We start from the raw sequence: 20,678 nt of genomic DNA, 5'->3' as shown, positions 1-20,678 counted from the left end.
TGATCTCCAACACGCGGCCGTCCAGCTGCTTCTAAACTACAACTCCCAACATGCCCTGATCATTACTGGTTTACACCTCACAATGGTAGTAATAATGGCGATGGTTAGCAGTGTCTCTTATTGACCGTCACCATCCAGATGGGTCCGCTTTCTTATTCCGGACAGTCCACTTGTCTGCTATTTCAGGTCACCCAGTGTGTATGGAGACAACACGTTATTTACATTGGCTTCTAACTCAGCAGAGCGGAAAGTGCCATCTGTTCTACGCAAAGCAGGACACGACTAGTTTATTATCTCTGAGATCTCAGACATCGTCCGGTGACCAGGGTATTACCATATAAGCCAGCTCTGCGCCACACTGCGGGCATACTGCAGAGACTATAGAGCCCCCACACCCACTCAATGGATCGGACATTTCTTATGCACTTTAGTAATAATCTACAGTCTATTATTGTAATCCTGTTTGCATTGGGTTACATGAAGCCACGTGGCAGCAGGAGCGTTCACAGTAAAGCTCTGCACCAGAAGACGCTGGGGTACTTTCCTGTCAACCGGCACTGCCATCCATATGTTTTACCAAGCATGGCAAAGGACAAATTGCTCCTAAATCCCTGATTCTTGCTGATGCTCGTACACCCTGTGCTTTCTGGATCAAAAATATATATATGTCCTTCTCAATTAATGAAATTCCTTTTTGATGATATTCGATTTCAGTAACTCAATTCAAAAAGTGAAACTCGTATATTCTATAGATTCATTACACAGAGAGGGATCTATTTCCAGCATTATTTTATTTTAATGTTGTTGATTATGGTAACAGTTAATGAAAACCCAAAATGTTAAATATTACATAAGCCCAATTTCAAAAACGATTTTTAATAACGAAATGTTGTTCTACTGAAAAGTATGTACAGGATATGCCCTCAATACTTGGTCAGGGCTCCTATCTTGCATGAATTACTGTAGCAATGCGGCGTGGCATGGAGGCGATCAGCCTGTGGCACTGCTGAGGTGTTATCAATGCGGCGTGGCATGGAGGCGATCAGCCTGTGGCACTGCTGAGGTGTTATCAATGCGGCGTGGCATGGAGGCGATCAGCCTGTGGCACTGCTGAGGTGTTATCAATGTGGTGTGGCATGGAGGCGATCAGCCTGTGGCACTGCTGAGGTGTTATCAATGCGGTGTGGCATGGAGGCGATCAGCCTGTGGCACTGCTGAGGTGTTATCAATGCGGTGTGGCATGGAGGCGATCAGCCTGTGGCACTGCTGAGGTGTTATCAATGTGGTGTGGCATGGAGACGATCAGCCTGTGGCACTGCTGAGGTGAAAGGGAAGCCCAGGTTGCTTTGATAGTGACCTTCAGCTCGTCTGCATTGTTGGGTCTGGTGTCTCATCTTCCACTTGACAATACCCCATAGATTCTCTATGGGGTTTAGGTCAGGCGAGTTTGCTGGCCAGTCAAGCACAGAGATACTGTGGCCATCATGCTTACCACAGTTATATAGCAAACTGAATAGCAAATTTATCAACAACGCCATAAAAAGATTTAGATACACCACCCCCCCTCAAATTTTTTAAAAATCAACGCAGGTATGAGACCTTGCTGCAGATTTGTTCTGAATTTGCTGCAGACTTCATCTACCCTACTGGAGGTGATATCTATGGAACATCTAGGGTTAACAGGGCTGGCAAAGTACCCCTCCACCATAACCAGAGCAGGCAGAGTGCCCGAACACACAATGCCGCCAGCAGTGTCCCACATAAATAATAGAACCAGCAGGGTGCTTCCCTTCACACAGCCATAGACTTAAATGAAAACATTCTGGCTCCCTGCAGCTGCCACTAGGGGGAGCTCACTGCAAACCTATTGAAGACAACCTGCAGTAAGCTAGTGGTGTCTACCCGCAGCCTTCGCACGTGACACGCCTGCTTCGAGAGCCTCCTGGACTTGCCGGAAGTGTAGGCTAACCCTAGTCTTTCTAGGCGTCTGCAGGTTGAACAAACTCCCTCAACGCTAACCACCACCTCCTAAACAAACCTCAGCTTATCGTGTGCAGCTGGCAAACACTCCTGTGATGAGAGGCAAAGTCGTGGGACTGATTGACAAGTGGTGGAAGAATGATCATTGATCAAAAGGTATTGGCAGAGTGTGGAAATGTGCATTGTACCCGGATACCCTATTAGATCGGATCAGCTGCTGTTAATGCAAAAAAAGTGGGAAAACACTGGCAGATAATATACAATACCGCATAAAAAAAGACTTAGAAAATAACCCCTATAAAGAAATCGGGTACAGTGCCAAGACTGGGAGCTGTGTACGAGTTCTCACGCCAGCGGGCAGGATATGCTGACATCACAGAAAACAATGGAAAGTAAATGAGTAATCTTACAATTGGTTAGAAGCAGGCGGCTGTGCACACTACTGCTCGGGCTGCTTTAACTGGGCAAATATTTGGCCAAGGCGCCATGTAGAACGTATGCTTCCAGCTCGATTCAAAACATATGCAATGACTGCATCTTATTTATTGCCGGCCACGTGAACCGGGTGAGCCTTGCCTGCCTAAAATCCCTGCTAACATAAGAGGCTCTCGCTGTAGAAATATCATGGCCTGAAGTCATTACACAAACTTCAAAGTGTTATGTGAAGGGGTTAAATCTGCACTCTGCCAGAAAATGAGAAAGAAATTCACAACAAAGGAAAGCAGCTGCGGTAAGTCATAAATGGTCAGAATGGTCTACAGCTGATCAAGTGGTTTATATAGATCACAGTCTACGATCTAGGTCGCTGCCAGATCCTGTGTAGTAGACACACAGAGAAGAAATGCCTCCCGACAGACACCCTCCCGACAGCCAGGCACCCGCCCTCCGCCTCCCGACAGCCGCCCTCCGCCTCCCGACAGCCAGGCAGGCAGGCGCCCTCCACCTCCCGACAGCCAGGCAGGCAGCCGCCCTCCGCCTCCCGACAGCCAGGCAGGCAGCCGCCCTCCCGACAGCCAGCTGCCTCCCGACAGCCAGGCAGCCGCCCCCCGCCTCCCGACAGCCAGGCAGCCGCCCTCCCGACAGCCAGGCAGGCAGCCGCCCTCCCGACAGCCAGGTAGGCAGCCGCCCTCCCGACAGCCAGGTAGGCAGCCGCCCTCCCGACAGCCAGGTAGGCAGCCGCCCTCCCGACAGCCAGGCAGGCAGCCGCCCTCCACCTCCCAGGCAGCCACCCAGGCAGCCACCCCCCCCCCGCCTCCCAGGCAGCCACCCCCCCCGCCTCCCAGGCAGCCAACCCCCCCGCCTCCCAGGCAGCCAACCCCCCGCCTCCCAGGCAGCCAACCCCCCGCCTTCTTGCTGGCTCTCAGCTGCAACATATTGGAGTGCTTTCTAGGACAGAACTTACTAATAATTAAAGGAACACTCCAGGCAAAAGTTATTAACCGCGTGATGTCCAGTCCTGGATATAAAAACCATCAGAGAGAAAATACCCTGTGTCATGTGGTGTTCCCCCTCCCTCAGGTTCTGCACTGGGCATAAGGCAGCATGCCCTCAAATCTGCAGCGCAAAATATCCGGTACGTGTGAATGAGGGTTTTGAAAAACCTTTTCACACGTGTAATGTATATTGCTAAGCGAAAAGGATTCCCATTATCAGAACAGGTCAATTTCAGCACAACAGACGAAAAAGTAATAAATGTTAATGATTGACATTACATCTATGGCGCGCACACCTCACCGCAATGTAAATGTAATATTAAAAGGCACTCATTTAAACCACTGAGCGAGCATGCAATACATGAGCGCAACGAGTCCTACAAGGGTGCTCCAATTTGTGTAATGGAGGCTAGTCCCCCTCTGACTGACAGGACATCTGGAAAGTGATGCATCATCACGATAGAATATCATTTCCGCCACAACAAGCACCGTCCAGAGTACATGCAGTCATCCCATAATCCTCTGATCTGTCAAACCATGAAAACGACAGGACGATACAGATGAAAGCGGTGACATCACGGAGGTATAAAACAGGCAATAGAAAAGACAAAACCGTAATTCAACCTCCGCTCATCAGATCACTACGAGTTACTAGCGTCAACAAGGAATTCCAATCTGTGGTGAAACTACAACTCCCAGCCTCTGGAGGTCAGGGCATACTGAGAGTTGTCGTTCTGCAACATTTGGAGCGCCACAGGTGGAAGATCACTGACCTAACTGCTAAGATACAAACTAATCCACTGCACAAATATCTCAGCTACATAAACACAATGGTGTTAATACCGGAGGGAGGGGAATGCAAAAAAAAGTTACCTGGATCTTCAGAACTTTCCTGACTTTCTCCATCGTCTGACAGCTCCTGTTCTTTCACAAAGTTTGATGGAAACAGCCCTGATCGTCCGTGGACAGTCCCGCTCCACCAGCCTTCTTCAACCTTCATAATAAAGAGTGAAAAAACAAGAGACAAAGATTCATCACGAAATACAGCTTTAGGCTCTGTTCACACTTCGTCATTGAACTCCAAACACTCCCAACATGTCCATAGGGCACATTCACCGGGATATACCAGAAGAGTGTCCTCTAGTCTATTACTATTCCACGCAGAGGCATCCGATATAAAAATTTATACTGCGCGGTATGTCTTTAATGTGGGATCCTTTGGGCGAGATTATTCCCATTGCCTTTTGTCAGAAATATATAAAGTCTTACATGGGCTTCTGCAATGTACCCTCCAGAGACATCTATAGTCTTAATGGGCTTCTCCGCTTTAGACAATTCCTTCTGGTTAGAAGGGTCTTTGACAATAAGCGGATGACAAAGTGTCCCCCTGCTCTGACCCCCAGCGATCAGCTGTAATCTGTGGGGGAACCGGTCAGTAAGTGTTCACAATGTCCAATTATATCAATGTGGTGTCTAATGTAGGGACAGGACAGGTCCTCCAGAGCGAGAGCCTTTTTTAACCATTCTCCACTCCGGACAAGAGATGAGGATCCTGAACATAGGACCCCCGCTTTAGTAACTCACAATTCCCGAATAGGTTCTATATAACCTCTTAAAAGGGTTATTTTAGGAAAATTCTTCCCCATTTATAAAATATCCACTTGCTATTAGGACAAGGAAATATTCGTGTTAACAGCCAGGAGCTGGAAAACGCTGTAAACCCACTAGGCTTCCTGTAAATGCATCCATTCACCGACAGCAAGTAGAGATCTTGGTCGTCAGCAACACTGCATCCATGGGGATCTAATGTTATATCGTTGCCTTATTCCTTCACTGCTGCGGGATGTTTTATCGCTGTGGACGCACATTTACTAAAGACTAGTCCATACACGGGCCTGACGGGGTCAGGCTCAAATTTCGACGGCAATTTCTTTATATTTTACAGGTTGCGGCTATTAGCGGTGAACTTTACATCGTGAATGAATACGCAGTGGCTGCTGCATCTCTATGTAAAACGGATTGGTTAGCACTTGGCTACTGTAAGTAGAGTTAGGAGCTACTGGCCACAATAGCACCAGGCATGTCGCTGTATTACTAAACCCTGGCACCAGGCTATAGCTGGCCACAGACATAAGATAATGATTTCCCCAGTTGCTTACTCAATGAGTGACTGTATACAAGGCTGACAATCTACAGACGGCCAAATGATATACATGATCAAGATAAGAACCGGAACCAGTGAGACGGATTCTGGAGAGAGAGTACAACACGTGGCAGGCTGAGGAGCTGCAGACGTGAGCGCGCCGAGAGCTCACATCACAATGTGTTCTACATTACAAGAGAATGGCTGCAGAGCTGTAATCATACACAGACCACATGTACTGCAACTCACCGCAAGCAAATAGACTACAATCATTTACTGCTTTATCTCTATGCCATGGTTAACATGGGTCATGCCAGCCTACACAGCCTCACCTCACTACTAGAGACATGCCAAACGACAGCATTGGCGCAGAACTCACAGCGCACCCAGCACCCTTATAGGTCAGGTTTTTCTGATCTCTGATCTACTCCTCTTTATTGACTTCAATGAATCTCTTTCCAAATCCCCATTCAGGTCACGCTTTTTTTGCACCAGTTTTTTTAAACTAAAAACTGCAGTAAAAATCATGGAAAAAAAAAAAAAAAGTGAGCACAAACAGGAAGTATCCATTACGAAATATAATGATCGTTTGGGGGTCTGCTTAGCGGGTAGAGTTGCTGATTATACGGTAGTATCCCCAGTGACGATCGCCACCGCATCTCCCGCCAGTAGTTTAGAAGTGACGACGATATGCAGCTTAGCGAGCGGGTGGTTGGGTCGCTTAGTAAACCTAGGCTGTGCGATGCTGGAAGCCCCTCCTGAAAATGAGCTTCGATGTTTGATCATTGGGGGGGGGGGGGGGGGGGGGTTGATGCAGTGCCAATGTAAACAATGAATCGTCCGTGGAATCGCTATGAATGATCCCACCAGCTGTATAATGAACTGACCGGTCAGGGAGTCCATTTAAATAACCACGGACTCCCTGGGGCCAGAGCCAGGGGGAGATGATCGTCCAAGATCGACTGATCATGCCATACACTTGTAATTTGAGCAGAAATCGGCTGAAATTCTCCAACCAAACCGATCACATTTTTGTCAGACCGCAGTCCACCCGTCAGCAATCACAAATGATCATTTTCATCACTTTTGCACATGATGGTAGGCAGCTATGGTCAAAATCAGCCAACGTTAATCTCATGTGTACGGCCAGCTTTAATCTCCCACCAGTTTTACTATAGACACATACTGCATGATCCTCACCGCCGTTTTCTGTAAACTAGTGAGAAGGGTATCAGATGTAGCAGAGCGGAGTTTACTGTAACTACCATTAAGGAGAGCTCTTTTCTGATTACTGTGGGGGGGGGGGGGCTCTCATTCATTAGCCAGCGCAGAGAGCCTCTCTGACTATGGAGGACCTGGTTACCTCACGGACATCAATATTCGCCATACAATGCTTCATGAGAATCTTCCTGCGCAATATGTTTGGGGGGTCCTGGCAGAGGAACCCCTAAGGAGCACCAAGACAGACTTTGTCAGAGTTAGGCGGTGTCCTAATAATCATTACCTAGAGATGCTAGAACATCCAATAATTGCGGCTTCTAAAACAAATCACACGGCACGTACAAGCAGCTACACAAATGTCTCCGCGCGCTGGCCGCTCACCTCCTCAGTGATCTCCAGGACATCTCCCACTTTCAGCTCCAACTCGTCCTCGTTCTGTGGAATGTAGTCGAATAATGCTTTACATTGCCTCTTCTTGGATTCTGGAAGAAGAATAATGAATATATTAAGAACTGGGTCACAATGTACCTCCATACACGTAAACCCTGCACTGTAACAACACACTGGTGAACTAAGGGGCGCACACACACACATACACTCGCCATGTGTAAGGGGCGCACACACACACATACACTCGCCATGTGTAAGGGGCGCACACACACACATACACTCGCCATGTGTAAGGGGCGCACACACACACATACACTCGCCATGTGTAAGGGGCGCACACACACACATACACTCGCCATGTGTAAGGGGCGCACACACACACATACACTCGCCATGTGTAAGGGGCGCACACACACACATACACTCGCCATGTGTAAGGGGCGCACACACACACACTCGCCATGTGTAAGGGGCGCACACACACACACTCGCCATGTGTAAGGGGCGCACACACACACACTCGCCATGTGTAAGGGGCGCACACACACACACACACACACACACACACTCGCCATGTGTAAGGGGCGCACACACACACACACACACTCGCCATGTGTAAGGGGCGCACACACACACACACACACACACACACACACTCGCCATGTGTAAGGGGCGCACACACTCGCCATGTGTAAGGGGCGCACACACTCGCCATGTGTAAGGGGGGCGCACACACTCGCCATGTGTAAGGGGGGCGCACACACTCGCCATGTGTAAGGGGGGCGCACACACTCGCCATGTGTAAGGGGGGCGCACACACTCGCCATGTGTAAGGGGGGCGCACACACTCGCCATGTGTAAGGGGGGCGCACACACTCGCCATGTGTAAGGGGGGCGCACACACTCGCCATGTGTAAGGGGGGCGCACACACTCGCCATGTGTAAGGGGGGCGCACACACTCGCCATGTGTAAGGGGGGCGCACACACTCGCCATGTGTAAGGGGGGCGCACACACTCGCCATGTGTAAGGGGGGCGCACACACTCGCCATGTGTAAGGGGGGCGCACACACTCGCCATGTGTAAGGGGGGCGCACACACTCGCCATGTGTAAGGGGGGCGCACACACTCGCCATGTGTAAGGGGCGCACACACTCGCCATGTGTAAGGGGCGCACACACTCGCCATGTGTAAAGGGCACACACTCGCCATGTGTAAAGGGCACACACTCGCCATGTGTAAAGGGCACACACTCGCCATGTGTAAAGGGCACACACTCGCCATGTGTAAGGGTCACACACTCACCATGTGTAAGGGTCACACACTCACCATGTGTAAGGGTCACACACTCACCATGTGTAAGGGTCACACACTCACCATGTGTAAGGGTCACACACTCACCATGTGTAAGGGTCACACACTCACCATGTGTAAGGGTCACACACTCACCATGTGTAAGGGTCACACACTCACCATGTGTAAGGGGCACACACTCACCATGTGTAAGGGGCACACACTCACCATGTGTAAGGGGCACACACTCACCATGTGTAAAGGGCATACACTCACCATGTGTAAAGGGCATACACTCACCATGTGTAAAGGGCATACACTCACCATGTGTAAAGGGCATACACTCACTATGTGTAAAGGGCATACACTCACCATGTGTAAAGGGCATACACTCACTATGTGTAAAGGGCATACACTCACTATGTGTAAGGGGCATCTACCAAACTCTAAACTTTCCGTCAAAAAAAGCTGTAGACCTGAAAGTGACAAACAAAAGTACGGCCAAGATCTTCAATGTCTACAAGCTCCATACAAAAATTATCTGTGTTGACTATGAATATGGGGGGTAGTGGTGTCGGTACTGGAATTACCAGTGACCGCTCCTCCACGTCGACATATTAATATGGCACTAAAAAATGGAGGAGTGTGGTTTGAGCCTGATCAAGGCTCGTCCTTCCCGTCTCCCATCACAGACCGGAGTCATCTGAGATTGACTGGTTGCTATGGAACTACCAGACAACCCCATGGACAAGACTGCAGTTGTTAGGTACTGTATACCTAGCAACCAGACTGTAAGATGGCATAGATGTCCAGCTCAAAGCTGTACCGGCAGTGACAGCAGGAAAGAGCTACCAATATCGGGCAGCTCTCCCACCTGCAAGGCCCCACGAAACAACGTTAATTACATTAATCTGGTGAATTCCTTTAAAAAAAAAAAGAAACACATCAGGTATAAATCATACATTGGGTTATATGTAGTGCAGTGCCCGAGGGGGCAGAGCATGACTGACTCAAAGATCACCAAGATAGAAGTCAAGCTCCACCCCCTGAGGCCCTGTATAGGGCACAGCACAGTGTCTCCGTTCCTATAAGACAAAAGTCCTATGACAGGTTTAATATGACTGTTCAGTACAATGTACAGTATTAAGGTACTTTTCCACCTGCCCATTTTGGCCGATGCAATGAGCGCCGATGAGCGCTCGTTTGCTCCTTTCACAAGGAGCTAGAATGGGGACGAGCGATTGCTACTATGATCGCTCATCCCCATAAATTTGTTTAATGTCGGCGGTACATCTCGCTGTTTCCACATAGAGATGTGCTGCAGGCAACCATAATATTTTTTTACATTTAAAAAACAATACGATCAGCAGATGAAAGAGAGCTCGCTCGTTCATCGGCTGATCACTGCCCTGTTTACACAAGGGAATTACCGGCAGCGAGCGTTATATAACCGCTTGTCTGCCCGATAATTGGCCGGTGTGAAAGGGCCTTTACAGAAGACACTTCAGTGATGGAGAACGGGGCGGACATACTTTTTTTGGAGGATCTGCTCGGAGGCGGTTGTCCCATGCCAGGAATCCCGATCACACTCATCCGCTGCACCAGGTTGGCAACATTTCCAGACTTCTCCCTTTTATGTAAATTCTCATCCTTTGGTTCCGCGTCTTTCTTCATTTCCTATAGGGAACACAAAACCTAAAAATCAGCATAACAATAACTGGGTGACATTGCAAAGACTTCAGATCAACCAGTGGATAGAAGTCCTCGAGACGTCGTCCTTGTCAATTCGATTTTGAGGTTTTTAGCTTATAGGAAAGCTGAGTGACCACCAATACGGCTGCTTTCACAGCACCTATAGGGGGCAACACCCAACTTATCCTAAAGAGCAAATCTGCCTAGTAAAGCAGTGCCGAGGCTGTACAGGACTGTATACTGGTCACCCCCCAGCTCTCCCAGAAACAGATATAACCAAGGACAAGCTGGAAACAATTCTCCAAAGAAAATGTTCTTCAAGAGTGCGCTGCTAAAACTCATGCGGTTTTCCAGCGAATCTGCGATGCAGTTTTTGCGGACACGGCTTTTACAGGAGAAGCGCAAGAAAACGTATCAATTCAAGCCACAGCACTTCAAAGCAAAATTGTGTAGTACGCGATCGTGTCTATTCACACTCATATTGCTGATTTTGCACGATTTCCGAAAAAGAAACGTGACAAAACGAAGGTGGTTTGCAATTATTTAGCTAAAATTGTGGCAAAAAAAACTGTATGGAATTGCAGTGTGAATAGACCCTGAGAGATACATGCTAGTAATGATGATCTGTTGCTCTATGACAGGAAACAAGGCATAACAATAGAAGCCAGAGCCAAGGATCAGAGAGCAGATAGGACAGTGACTGATCTATATCAGGAGGTGATGGAATGTAAGTAACGCCGGCAGCAGGAGAGCGCTTGTCTGGACAGCTCCACAACGTAACTACATCACACCATGAGAAAGAAAAGACATACCGTCAGCTCGTAGTCACCGGGATCACTAAACCTAAAATTGCAGCTTATAAATACGGCCGTCAAACTCTTGTTCTCCCAACTCCCTATAAACATTCATAGTACGAGCACGTATGAGCGTCGCGGCTCCCTCAATACAGCTGGTGCCGGTAGTCTGACCCCACTGATGAGATATTAATGGCCTATCCTCAGGATAGGCCATCAATTTCTTATGACTGGACAACCCCTTTAAAAGAAGGCGTTACCATCCCCCTTGTCAAACTGACCCTGTCCAACCAGTACGGACATTGATAGACTGTGTAGGGTCACACCCTTGGGAATGGTACCGCTGAGTAGTCAACTTACTAAAAGTTCCAGGAGGAATAACAGAGGATTGGCTCCAACACAAGATGGTTAAAAGATTTGGGTAAAGTAATATCTGCAAAACTAATAAAAAGATGCATCCTACACTGCAACAATTTACCCTTTAGTCGCCCCCACCTACAACATTACGCCACGTCTGACAGTATTTTGGGAACGTCACAAACAAAAAACGTTAATCACGATCATACTACAGAAATTTGGTGCATTAACGTTTCACCTTTTTTTTTAATTTTTTTTTTACTTCACTCCAAAACACTGCCCGTGTAGACCTGTTTAGACGTTTCCCTGCGTGTATAAAAGGATGGAGCGGCTTAAACGGAATGTATCACCTAGATTTTTTTTTTCCTAATTAAAACTGGATAGTGATACATCTTTTTTTTCTAATCGGTTTTTATTTTTTTATTGTAGGTATTTTTTTATTCTTTGTTCTGTACATGATTAGGAGAGCGGCCATCTTGCTTGAGCTGCTGTTAACAGCATTTAGAGATATGCTTTACAGCAGCCACATGGACCATAGGAACCTCTGAACAGGAGATGACCCATTGACTTGTGGGAGAGTGTAGTGAGCATGCTCTATGACCGATGCAGAGGTCATTGTGTAGGGAGGGGGAGGAGAGGAGTTGTGTCCATCACCTATTGTCAATAGTGGACCCGGTGTTATCTATATAGGGGTGTTACCAGTCATTGTAATCCTGCCTGTGATTATAATGTCATGACTACTGAGAAGGGATCTCTATGGAACAGGAAGGAGCAGTCTATTATGAATAGTGGATCCTGTGTCATCTATATATAGATAGATATATATATATATATATCTATCTATCTATCTATCTCTCACACAAGAGGATGGCGACCGCACACTGCGAACACCAATGTCACCTAAGCCGCTAAATAGAAATAAATATGCATTGCTGCTAAATCTACTTACAATAGGGAGGTTCTTAGCGCACATTTTGATCAAATTGTGTGAGCCCACCTGCCATGACAAGGTGACCTCCATGAGGTGGGAACCTACGCTGCACATACACCCAGAACTGGGACTAAGCCTACATATATCTGGGGATGGTAGGAACCAGCATTAAACAAATTAAAATGACCCAGGGCAGAATGGGAGGAGTGCAAGATCCAAAAAAATGGAGACAGACAATCACTAACCCCACATATATGGATCACATAAAACACAAAAGTTTGAACAGCAAATTCCAACAAAATGAAAGAAAACGTTTAGACAGGTGCAAGAACGTCTGTGACTGCAAATATACAGCACACAAGAAAACAGGAAGGAAAAGTTCATTAAGAACATAGAAAAAAAAAAACAAGAAAAACCACCAACAATTTAAACAGAAAAACTTGGTTTCGGCCTCATGCACACGACCGTATTTTTTCCCACCCGTAAATACTGGCGTAAATACGGGTCCGGTGTCACACGTATTTACGGGCACGTTTTTGGCTGCAAAATTACACTGCACTAATCGGCAGCCCCTTCTCTCTATCAGTGCAGGATAGAGAGAAGGGACAGCCCTTTCTGTAATAAAAGTTAAAGAAATTCATACTTACCCGGCCGTTGCCTTGGTGACACGTCCCTCTCTTCACATCCAGCCCCGACCTCCCTGGAGGACGCGGCAGTCCATGTGACCGCTGCAGCCTGTGATTGACCTGTGATTGGCTGCAGCGATCACATGGCCTGAAACGTCATCCAGGAATGTCGGGCCGGATGTCGAGAGGGACGCGTCACCAAGGCAACGGCCGGGAGACCGGACTGGAGGAAGCAGAAAGTTCTCGGTAAGTATGAACGTCTTATTTTTATTTTTTTACAGGTTGCTGTATATTCTGATCGGAATTCACTGTCCAGGGTGCTGAAAGAGTTACTGCCGATCAGTTAACTCTTTCAGCACCCTGGACAGTGACTATTTACGGACGTCGCCTAGCAACGCTGCCATAATGACGGGTGCACACATGTAGCCACCCGTCATTACGAGAGCTCCATAGACTTCTGCCCGTGCCGTTATTACGGCCTGAAATAGGACATGTTCTATCTTTTTCAACAGCACGGGCACCTTCCCGTAAGAAAACGGGAAGGTATCCGTGGCCAATAGAAGTCTATGAGCCCGTTATTACGGGTCGTAATTACGACCCGTAATAACGGGTGTTTTTACGGTCGTGTGCATGAGGCCTAAAACAGTAGGTCATTTTCTGATGACACTTTCCCTTTAAGGTGCCCACACACATTAGCTAAAAGTTGGCTGAACCTGGCATGACCAGCTGAGTAATGTGCAAGGGGGTGTCCCGACTCTGGTTCCACTCCGTGGATAGATGGGCATGTTGGATTTTAACAAGCCCGATCCTTTGTTCCCGCAGAAGAGAAGCCTTATATAAGTCTTATTTCCCTCTCCAGATTTAAAACGCAGTCGCGAATGTCCGGCTGACAATCATGTAAAGTGAATTAGCAGTTTTACATTGATCTCTATGGATCTGCAGATCCACCAATACAGAAGTGTAGGATTGTGACGACATTATAGCAGGAGCACATCCTGGCAGAGACGACACATTCACTCATCAGAATTTCAGATTCTCAGCTGTTGTGTATTATTAATGAAGTTCGTTAAGGCGTAATTATTGCTTAATTCTGGCATTCACTAGTTTTACTAGAAGATACCCTACACCGTGCTGCAGGGACGTGTAGTCTGGGAGGAGAATAGCAAATGGCTGTGGAACAGAGGTGGCCGAGGTAAACAAACCAGAGCGGCTGCAGCATCCGGACACTAATGGTCCTTTTACACCAGCCAATTCGTACCAAAGACGAGCGCCGATCAATGAGACACAAGGAGCTATGATCAGTAATGTATGGAGGTGAGCGATTGTTACTACGATCGCTCATCCCCATACATCTCCATCAGGTAGATGTTCTGCCGACAACCAGAATATTTTCTGCTGCATAAACAATACAATCAGCCGATGAACGAGAGTTTTCCCGATCGGCTGATCGTTGCCCTGTTTACACAGGGCAACGATCGGGCACGAGTGATTATATGAATGATAGTTTGTCCGATCATTGTCCGTGTAAAAGGGCCTTAAGGAAATTTACTGAACAAGGTATTTGGGCAGCATGAATAGATACAACACAGCAGCAATAAACCATTTTAAACATTTGAAAATGAAGTCGTAGATATAACAAACTAATTAGCAGAGAATGCAGGACCGATACGGATAAAAAAAAAAACTGTAGAGATTAAAGGGGTTCTCCGCGTTTGAACAATAAGCTGATCACAAAGTGTCCCCCTGCTGAGACCTCCAGGGATCAGCTGCAATCTGTGGAGAAACTTGGCAGTGAAAGTTCAATTTCCCTGCAGCGCCACCACAGGGGAAATGAAGCATTACACAGCAGCCTTCCATTTTAATGGGTTGTCTGTGTAATGCAGGACAGGACAGGATCTCCAGAGTGACTTGTAACTACTCCCCATCCCGATCTTACTAAATACATAAAAAGAAAGCACAAACTATAGTGAAGAAACGGGGCCACTAAGGAAGTGTAATGGCTGCCATTAGTGGTCACTCATTTAGGAGACCCAGGTACAGATATGAAAAGGACAGAGTATTAAAAGTCTACAGACAAGAGAATTCTACGCTTTTTATAATGTTCTATTTATCATCTTACCTCCCATCTAATTGAACCCCCATACCAGGACCATAGGCGAAGTTCAGACGGGGCGGATATGCTACGCAGGGCACGCAGCGTATCCGCCCAGTGCGCCACAGGGAATTCCAGGCAAAAAACAGCATGAAAAACTGTGATGCCCGGAATCTCTGCGGCGTAAAACTGCAGTACTTGCCGGCCTGCTAGCAGGCCGTCCTCCTGGGATGACGTTTCACATGGAAAGTAGCGCCATCCCAGGAGGCCGCCCCTCTGACGTCATCTAGGCTGTGTCATCCCATGTGACTGCCGCTACAGCTTGGAGGGAGGAATTGCTGGGAACCCGCCGCAAAAAATGCAACAACTGCTATATGTTGCGGGATTTACCTCCCCATTGAATTCAATGGGGAAAACCTGCAACAAGTAAGTAGCGTTTAAGCAAATACAAGAGACATGCTGCGGAATAAAACTCCACACCGCACTTCCATTTCTGAGTGTTTTTTCCGCTCAGTATTTATGCAGCGTGTGGATGAGACACTATTTGCGGCGGACTTTCCGAAACAAATTCAGTTGCGGAAAAACTGCAGTATTTACGCAACGTCTGAACTGACCCTTACAGTTAATAGCGCCTCTTTCCTCAACAAAAATGCTTGTTCATGTCGTCATCTCCTCCCGCCTGGACTACGGCAACATCCTTCTAAAATAGTTATGAGACAGCAAGTCATGGACAAATTGCAACCATTTTTTTGTTGCACGATCAAAGTTCTAGTGTAGCCCCGGCCTAACAATGGCATCCTCAACTCTGCTGCCCTGTTAAACCTTCCCGGACCACGGTCTTCAGATGCCAGAAGGTCCACAGCAAATTCATCTTCCGGAATGACACATGTCAAAAAGGTGAATATGTTTTGTGTTTTATACTTTGAGTGTTTCTTTTTTCTTTCTTTGCAGCACAGGTGGGGCATTAAAGGGGTTATGTGGGGACCAAAAATGCAACTGCAGTACACTCGCTGATCTACATTAGTCTTCTGTGATGACGCTACGACTCTCCGTCATGTGACCTTATGTACAAGCAGTAGCGCATCGATTACATAAAGTACAGCGGGGCCGGTCACATTACAAAGAATCGTATATTAGTGATTGTGCTCACATTCTGCAGTGACTACACTGCTAATCATTTTTGGTCCCCACAGAATCCCATTAACGAGTAGGGCTACATGCACACGTTGCGTATTTTGCTGCGGAAAATATGCAGCAAAACCGCGTAAATCGCAGCGTTTTCATGTTGCGGGTTTTGCTGCGTAGAACTACAGGGATATCATTTGCATGCGGAATAAATGGACATGCCACGGTTTCGAGAATACGCACCGCGGGTCAAATTTACGTCCCAAAAAATACTGCAGCGTCTACAGGAGTTTCCTTGGAATGTCATGGTTCATGCTGGTGCTGCTGCGGTTTTACCGCATGGAATGCGCATTGTGTGCATTGACCCTTACGGTTATTTCATAAAACATTTGTCAGAAGTTTTGATCAGTGGGGTCCGGGTGCAAAGACCTCAACCGCACAACAAAGGGGCACAACACTTTAATGAGGAACCAAAACAAAGCCGGTATCTGTTCTTTTTTTTTATTTTTTATATTGGGTAAAAATAGCTAAAATTTGGAAATAAAAGAACACTCCCCCCCCCCTTTTTTTAGAATTTAAATGAATTACTTAAGCCCAAAAAAAACTAGACTTTATAGCGCAATATAATCCTCTTAGGTGTAGGACAATACCAATTATGTGTACTTTGCACAACATACATAGTTGCTATAACGCCCAAGAACAAAGGACCCCATATTTATTCCAGCGTGTCCCCCACCGTTCAGTATTATACAGGATCTGTAAATGGTGGCGAAGGACCGGTGTACATCAGGTGTTAAATAATTAAGTCACTACTTTTCTTCTGTGTGGATTTGGGGGTAACATATTTTGTATGATCTGGACACATTACTACAAGGGTGCAAAACGCGTATCTAAGGCTTCGTTCACATCTGCGGCAAGGTCCCGTTCTGGCGTTCCGTCGGAGCTTCCCGTCAGAACGGAGCCCTGACTGAAACAAACGGAAACCATAGGTTTCAGTTTGCATCACCATCACGTTCTGACGGGAAGCTCCGACGGAACCCTGACGTGAACGAAGCCTAAAAGTGCCTAAAAGACGACATGTTTCTGGACCGGACTGGTCCCTTCGTCAGGCCAGTATCCGTTACTGACCTGACGAAGGGACCAGTCCGGTCCAGAAACGCGTCGTCTTCTCAATAAAAGATCTCCTAGATCTTATGCACTTGACTCCGTTCCTCTTCAGCCTGGCGCCGATACCCGTAATTACACTGCATTTTTTTTCTCTTCACCTTCTGACTCTCACCTTGTCCCAGGTACTAAGGATTTAGCACCAAGGGACTGCAGTGGGTGGCAGCCGGCTATCTACACTTCACCACCTCATAAGAGTCTCGGAGGAGCGCCGCCATCCCCTCACGTTTTTGCTGTACTAACTCAAATATGACAGGAGTCCTCCAGACATAGGCCTCGTACACTGCAGACATAGTGTAAACACGGCCTAAGCTGGGAGGACATGATCCGTTTCCTCCCCGCACCCTTCTGTATATAATCTCAATTAACATGGATTTGCATACAGAGGAATGCTGGGAGGACACAGATCACGTCCTCCCAGCATGCTCCTCTCCTCCATGTCACAGTTGGAAGCCGGTGACATCTTCGTGCGGTCACGGGTTTCCATGGCAATAGTCCAAAGTGCAGGAAAGAAGCTTTGTGCATTCGGGTCCCCGTACTAAAAACAGAACAGTGTTCACATTGAGAAATGTTTTTACAGCGTGATCGGTTATTAAAGTTAGATACGCCCTGGCTGCACCGGGCATCAGCGGCTGGGACGTATATCTACAGAGTGGCAGCTGGAAGGGTTTACTCTGCCAGTCCCATCACGGGCTATCCATTGCCCAGCAAATTCATTTAAAAAACAAAGGCTATGTTCACACCTGCGTTGGAGGTCATGTTCGGAGCCTCCGTCGCAGTTTACTCTAATTTGACAAGTAAAATATATATGCAACGCTTTTTTTCCCCATCAAAACCATAGACACCTCGGCGGAATGCGTCAAGTCTTCCGCCAATGCAGGTTTAACAGAGACTAACAATGCAAAAGGCAGCCCACAACCTGTCCGCTCCTTAAAAAAACAACCTGAAAACTCGAGACACCACTGCTGGGATCTTTTGACAAAAAAAATATGAACTTCCAGAAAATATTGGGGCATGTCCCCTTTAAGGCTGGGGCTACACATAGAAATAAGACTTTAGCGCCGCCCCACGTCTCTTGCACAACTATTTTTAAGCCACAGAACCTTTGAAACGAACGCTTGAGATAACCGAAAACATGAGATTATGAGATTTATTCTAATGCAGCATATTGAGAGATGTAGCAGTGCTGAGTTTGTCATTCAGCACAACCCATGATGACATCACAATGTCGTTTTTATTACTGCATTGAAGTGAAAGTCCAGTCCAGGCAACCTCGTCGTGGCATAACGAGTAAATATAAGGAGGGGCTCCCCCAATCACGACCCCCACCCCCTTTATAAATAAGGGGAGAGCCACTGTAAAAAGCAGCTGGAGGATCCACCGCACCCAATGTAACGAAAGTACAACCTGAAAAACAGTAGCTGAACGCCTACAAACATCTGCCCATTAAAATCAGTGGGGAAAAACGGAGTTTCGTTCAGACGGGGCATTTTATTACGCCGCCGTTTTTTAAAAAAATGCTGCGTAAAAAGGAGCATGTCACTTCTTGAGCCACTTTTGGAGCGTTTCTTCATTGTGTAAATGGAAAAACAGATCCAAAAGTGGCTCAAAAAAACATTTTTTAGCTTCAAAAACGGCTGAAAATCAGAGGCCGTTTTCTCTAAAAACAGCTCTGTAATGTTCAGCAGTTTTTGATTGTGTGTGTGAACACACCCGAATAGTAATAGAACGCAGTATTTACGCTTCCTTTCCCCTGAAGCAACGTCAGCATTGGATGCCAGGTTCTCACAGCTGATCTTGTGGGGTCCAAGCAGCTGGACTACTCCCCCCCCACCTTGTGATTTGCATTGTGATCAATGAGTTAAAAGGGTTTGTCCATTTTGCACAACCCCTTTAAATAAAATAAAAAAAAAGACAAACCACCACCTTTAGCTCTGCTACATCGGTGTACATGTGTTTTACACTAATCCATATTATTAGACTACTGATGTGATTTAGTTTGCATTTCGGTGACCCCCAAATGACCATAACAAAAAGGCTAACCAATCAGAAACCGCTAAAACTATACAGGACGATAGTAATGTATACAGGACGCCGCAGCTTACCGTTAAATTAGGCATTGTTCCGAGTGTGTGTCACTTCCCGCCGGATAATCCCATAAAGCACATTAACCACCATTGTCCTGTGTCATTTACATATCCCCGAGAATGTAACGAGGAGCAGCAGCAGCCGCAGCTCTCAGCGGGCCCGGAGACAGGTCTGCCTGTCCACACCCTGCAGGGAGCGCTGCCTGTGGGAGGAGTGGACTGCATGACAGGACTTGTCTACAGGTGGAGTCACTCACCTGCACGGACAGAAACACATAGTAGTGATCACTACTGCAGAAGCTCCACAACACACACTACAACTCCCAGCATGCACCGTTCAGGCAATCTATTCTGAGAGTTGTAGTTCTACAATGGCTGGCGACACACACGTTGCAGACCAAGATGAATTGAAAAGTTCAGAAACTTTATCATATACTTGGAGTTTAAATGTTCAAGTTTTTGTTTTTTTTACTGTCAGTGAATAGAAACATTTTTGTTCATATCCAGAAGTTAAATAAATGTCAGAGCTGAGAGTTTGTTACAAATGTATCCAGTCTAGACGGTCCTCAACGAGCCATATACATCAGTAGCGCAAATCGCTCTCCTGTGCGGATACATTTTACCAGCACTGACACATTGTAACAAAGTATCAGCCTGGAGTCAAGACGGTTCAGCTCACAGAGAATTGTCTAGACTGGATACGATTGCAACAAACTCTGTGCTGTTAGAAGTAATGAGTCTGTACAGGTTTTCTGCCACTGGATGTAAACAAAAATTGCCATTTATTGACAGCAAGCACAGATCTTAAAAATGGTAAAGACTTGAAATACAAAGTCTATTATAAAGTCGCAGAACATTTGTTTTTTTGCAAAAACAGAAAACACATAAAAAGAAAATAAAAAAAGTATAAAAAAATAAAAAACTCTACCAACTTCACAACTGGGAACTTCTACAACAGAAATAAGGGCCGTTCTATTAACCCTGCCTGATTGTCATCATTACTACAGACATGTTTATGAAAAGAACAGAAAAGCTGCAGTATAAAGCATGGGGGCAGAGAAACAACATGAATTGGAGGGGAAATTTGATTCTCAGGCTCCCATTAGACAATACAGTGGAACTATCACAAGAGTTTGGAGAAGTGGATGTGTCCCTGGCTGACCCGTGCCGCATTGATAGACAGCGACCTGTTCATATTCAGGCTGGAATTGGGCAAATTAATAATTACAATGTGAAACTCAAGTTTGTGATGTACTTCACCCAGACTGCCACCATCCCGGGATGTGCCCAGTGTCGCCTGCATATGACTTGGAGTCGCCCTATACAGGGCGTGCCTGCTCCTCAGTGCCTG

The 20,678-nt window shown here is 46.7% G+C and overlaps 1 protein-coding gene across 5 annotated transcripts in view; it reads right to left on the bottom strand.

Moving 5' to 3' along the window:
- The window catches only part of CD2AP (CD2 associated protein), an 85,841-nt gene that overhangs the window by 31,977 nt on the left and 33,186 nt on the right, over window positions 1-20,678 (bottom strand). For 4 of the 5 annotated variants that reach the window (XR_012883061.1, XM_075860968.1, XM_075860967.1 and 1 more), the window contains 3 exons: window positions 9,992-10,136; window positions 7,159-7,259; window positions 4,287-4,407 (listed from right to left, as the gene is read on the bottom strand). Coding sequence is in view for 4 of the 5 variants with exons in the window: in XM_075860968.1 (XP_075717083.1) it covers window positions 4,287-4,407; window positions 7,159-7,259; window positions 9,992-10,136 (367 nt within the window). In the remaining variant the exon portion in view is untranslated. Of the gene's footprint in view, window positions 1-4,286; window positions 4,408-7,158; window positions 7,260-9,991; window positions 10,137-19,345; window positions 19,407-20,678 lie in introns of those variants that run through there. The other variant, XM_075860969.1, reaches the window with a different exon arrangement.

This window comes from Rhinoderma darwinii, chromosome 4 (genome assembly GCF_050947455.1).
Source record: "Rhinoderma darwinii isolate aRhiDar2 chromosome 4, aRhiDar2.hap1, whole genome shotgun sequence".
Classification (NCBI taxonomy): domain Eukaryota; kingdom Metazoa; phylum Chordata; class Amphibia; order Anura; family Rhinodermatidae; genus Rhinoderma; species Rhinoderma darwinii.
The sequence above is the reverse complement of the archived record's forward strand: the minus strand, read 5'-3'. Positions and strand labels throughout refer to the sequence as shown.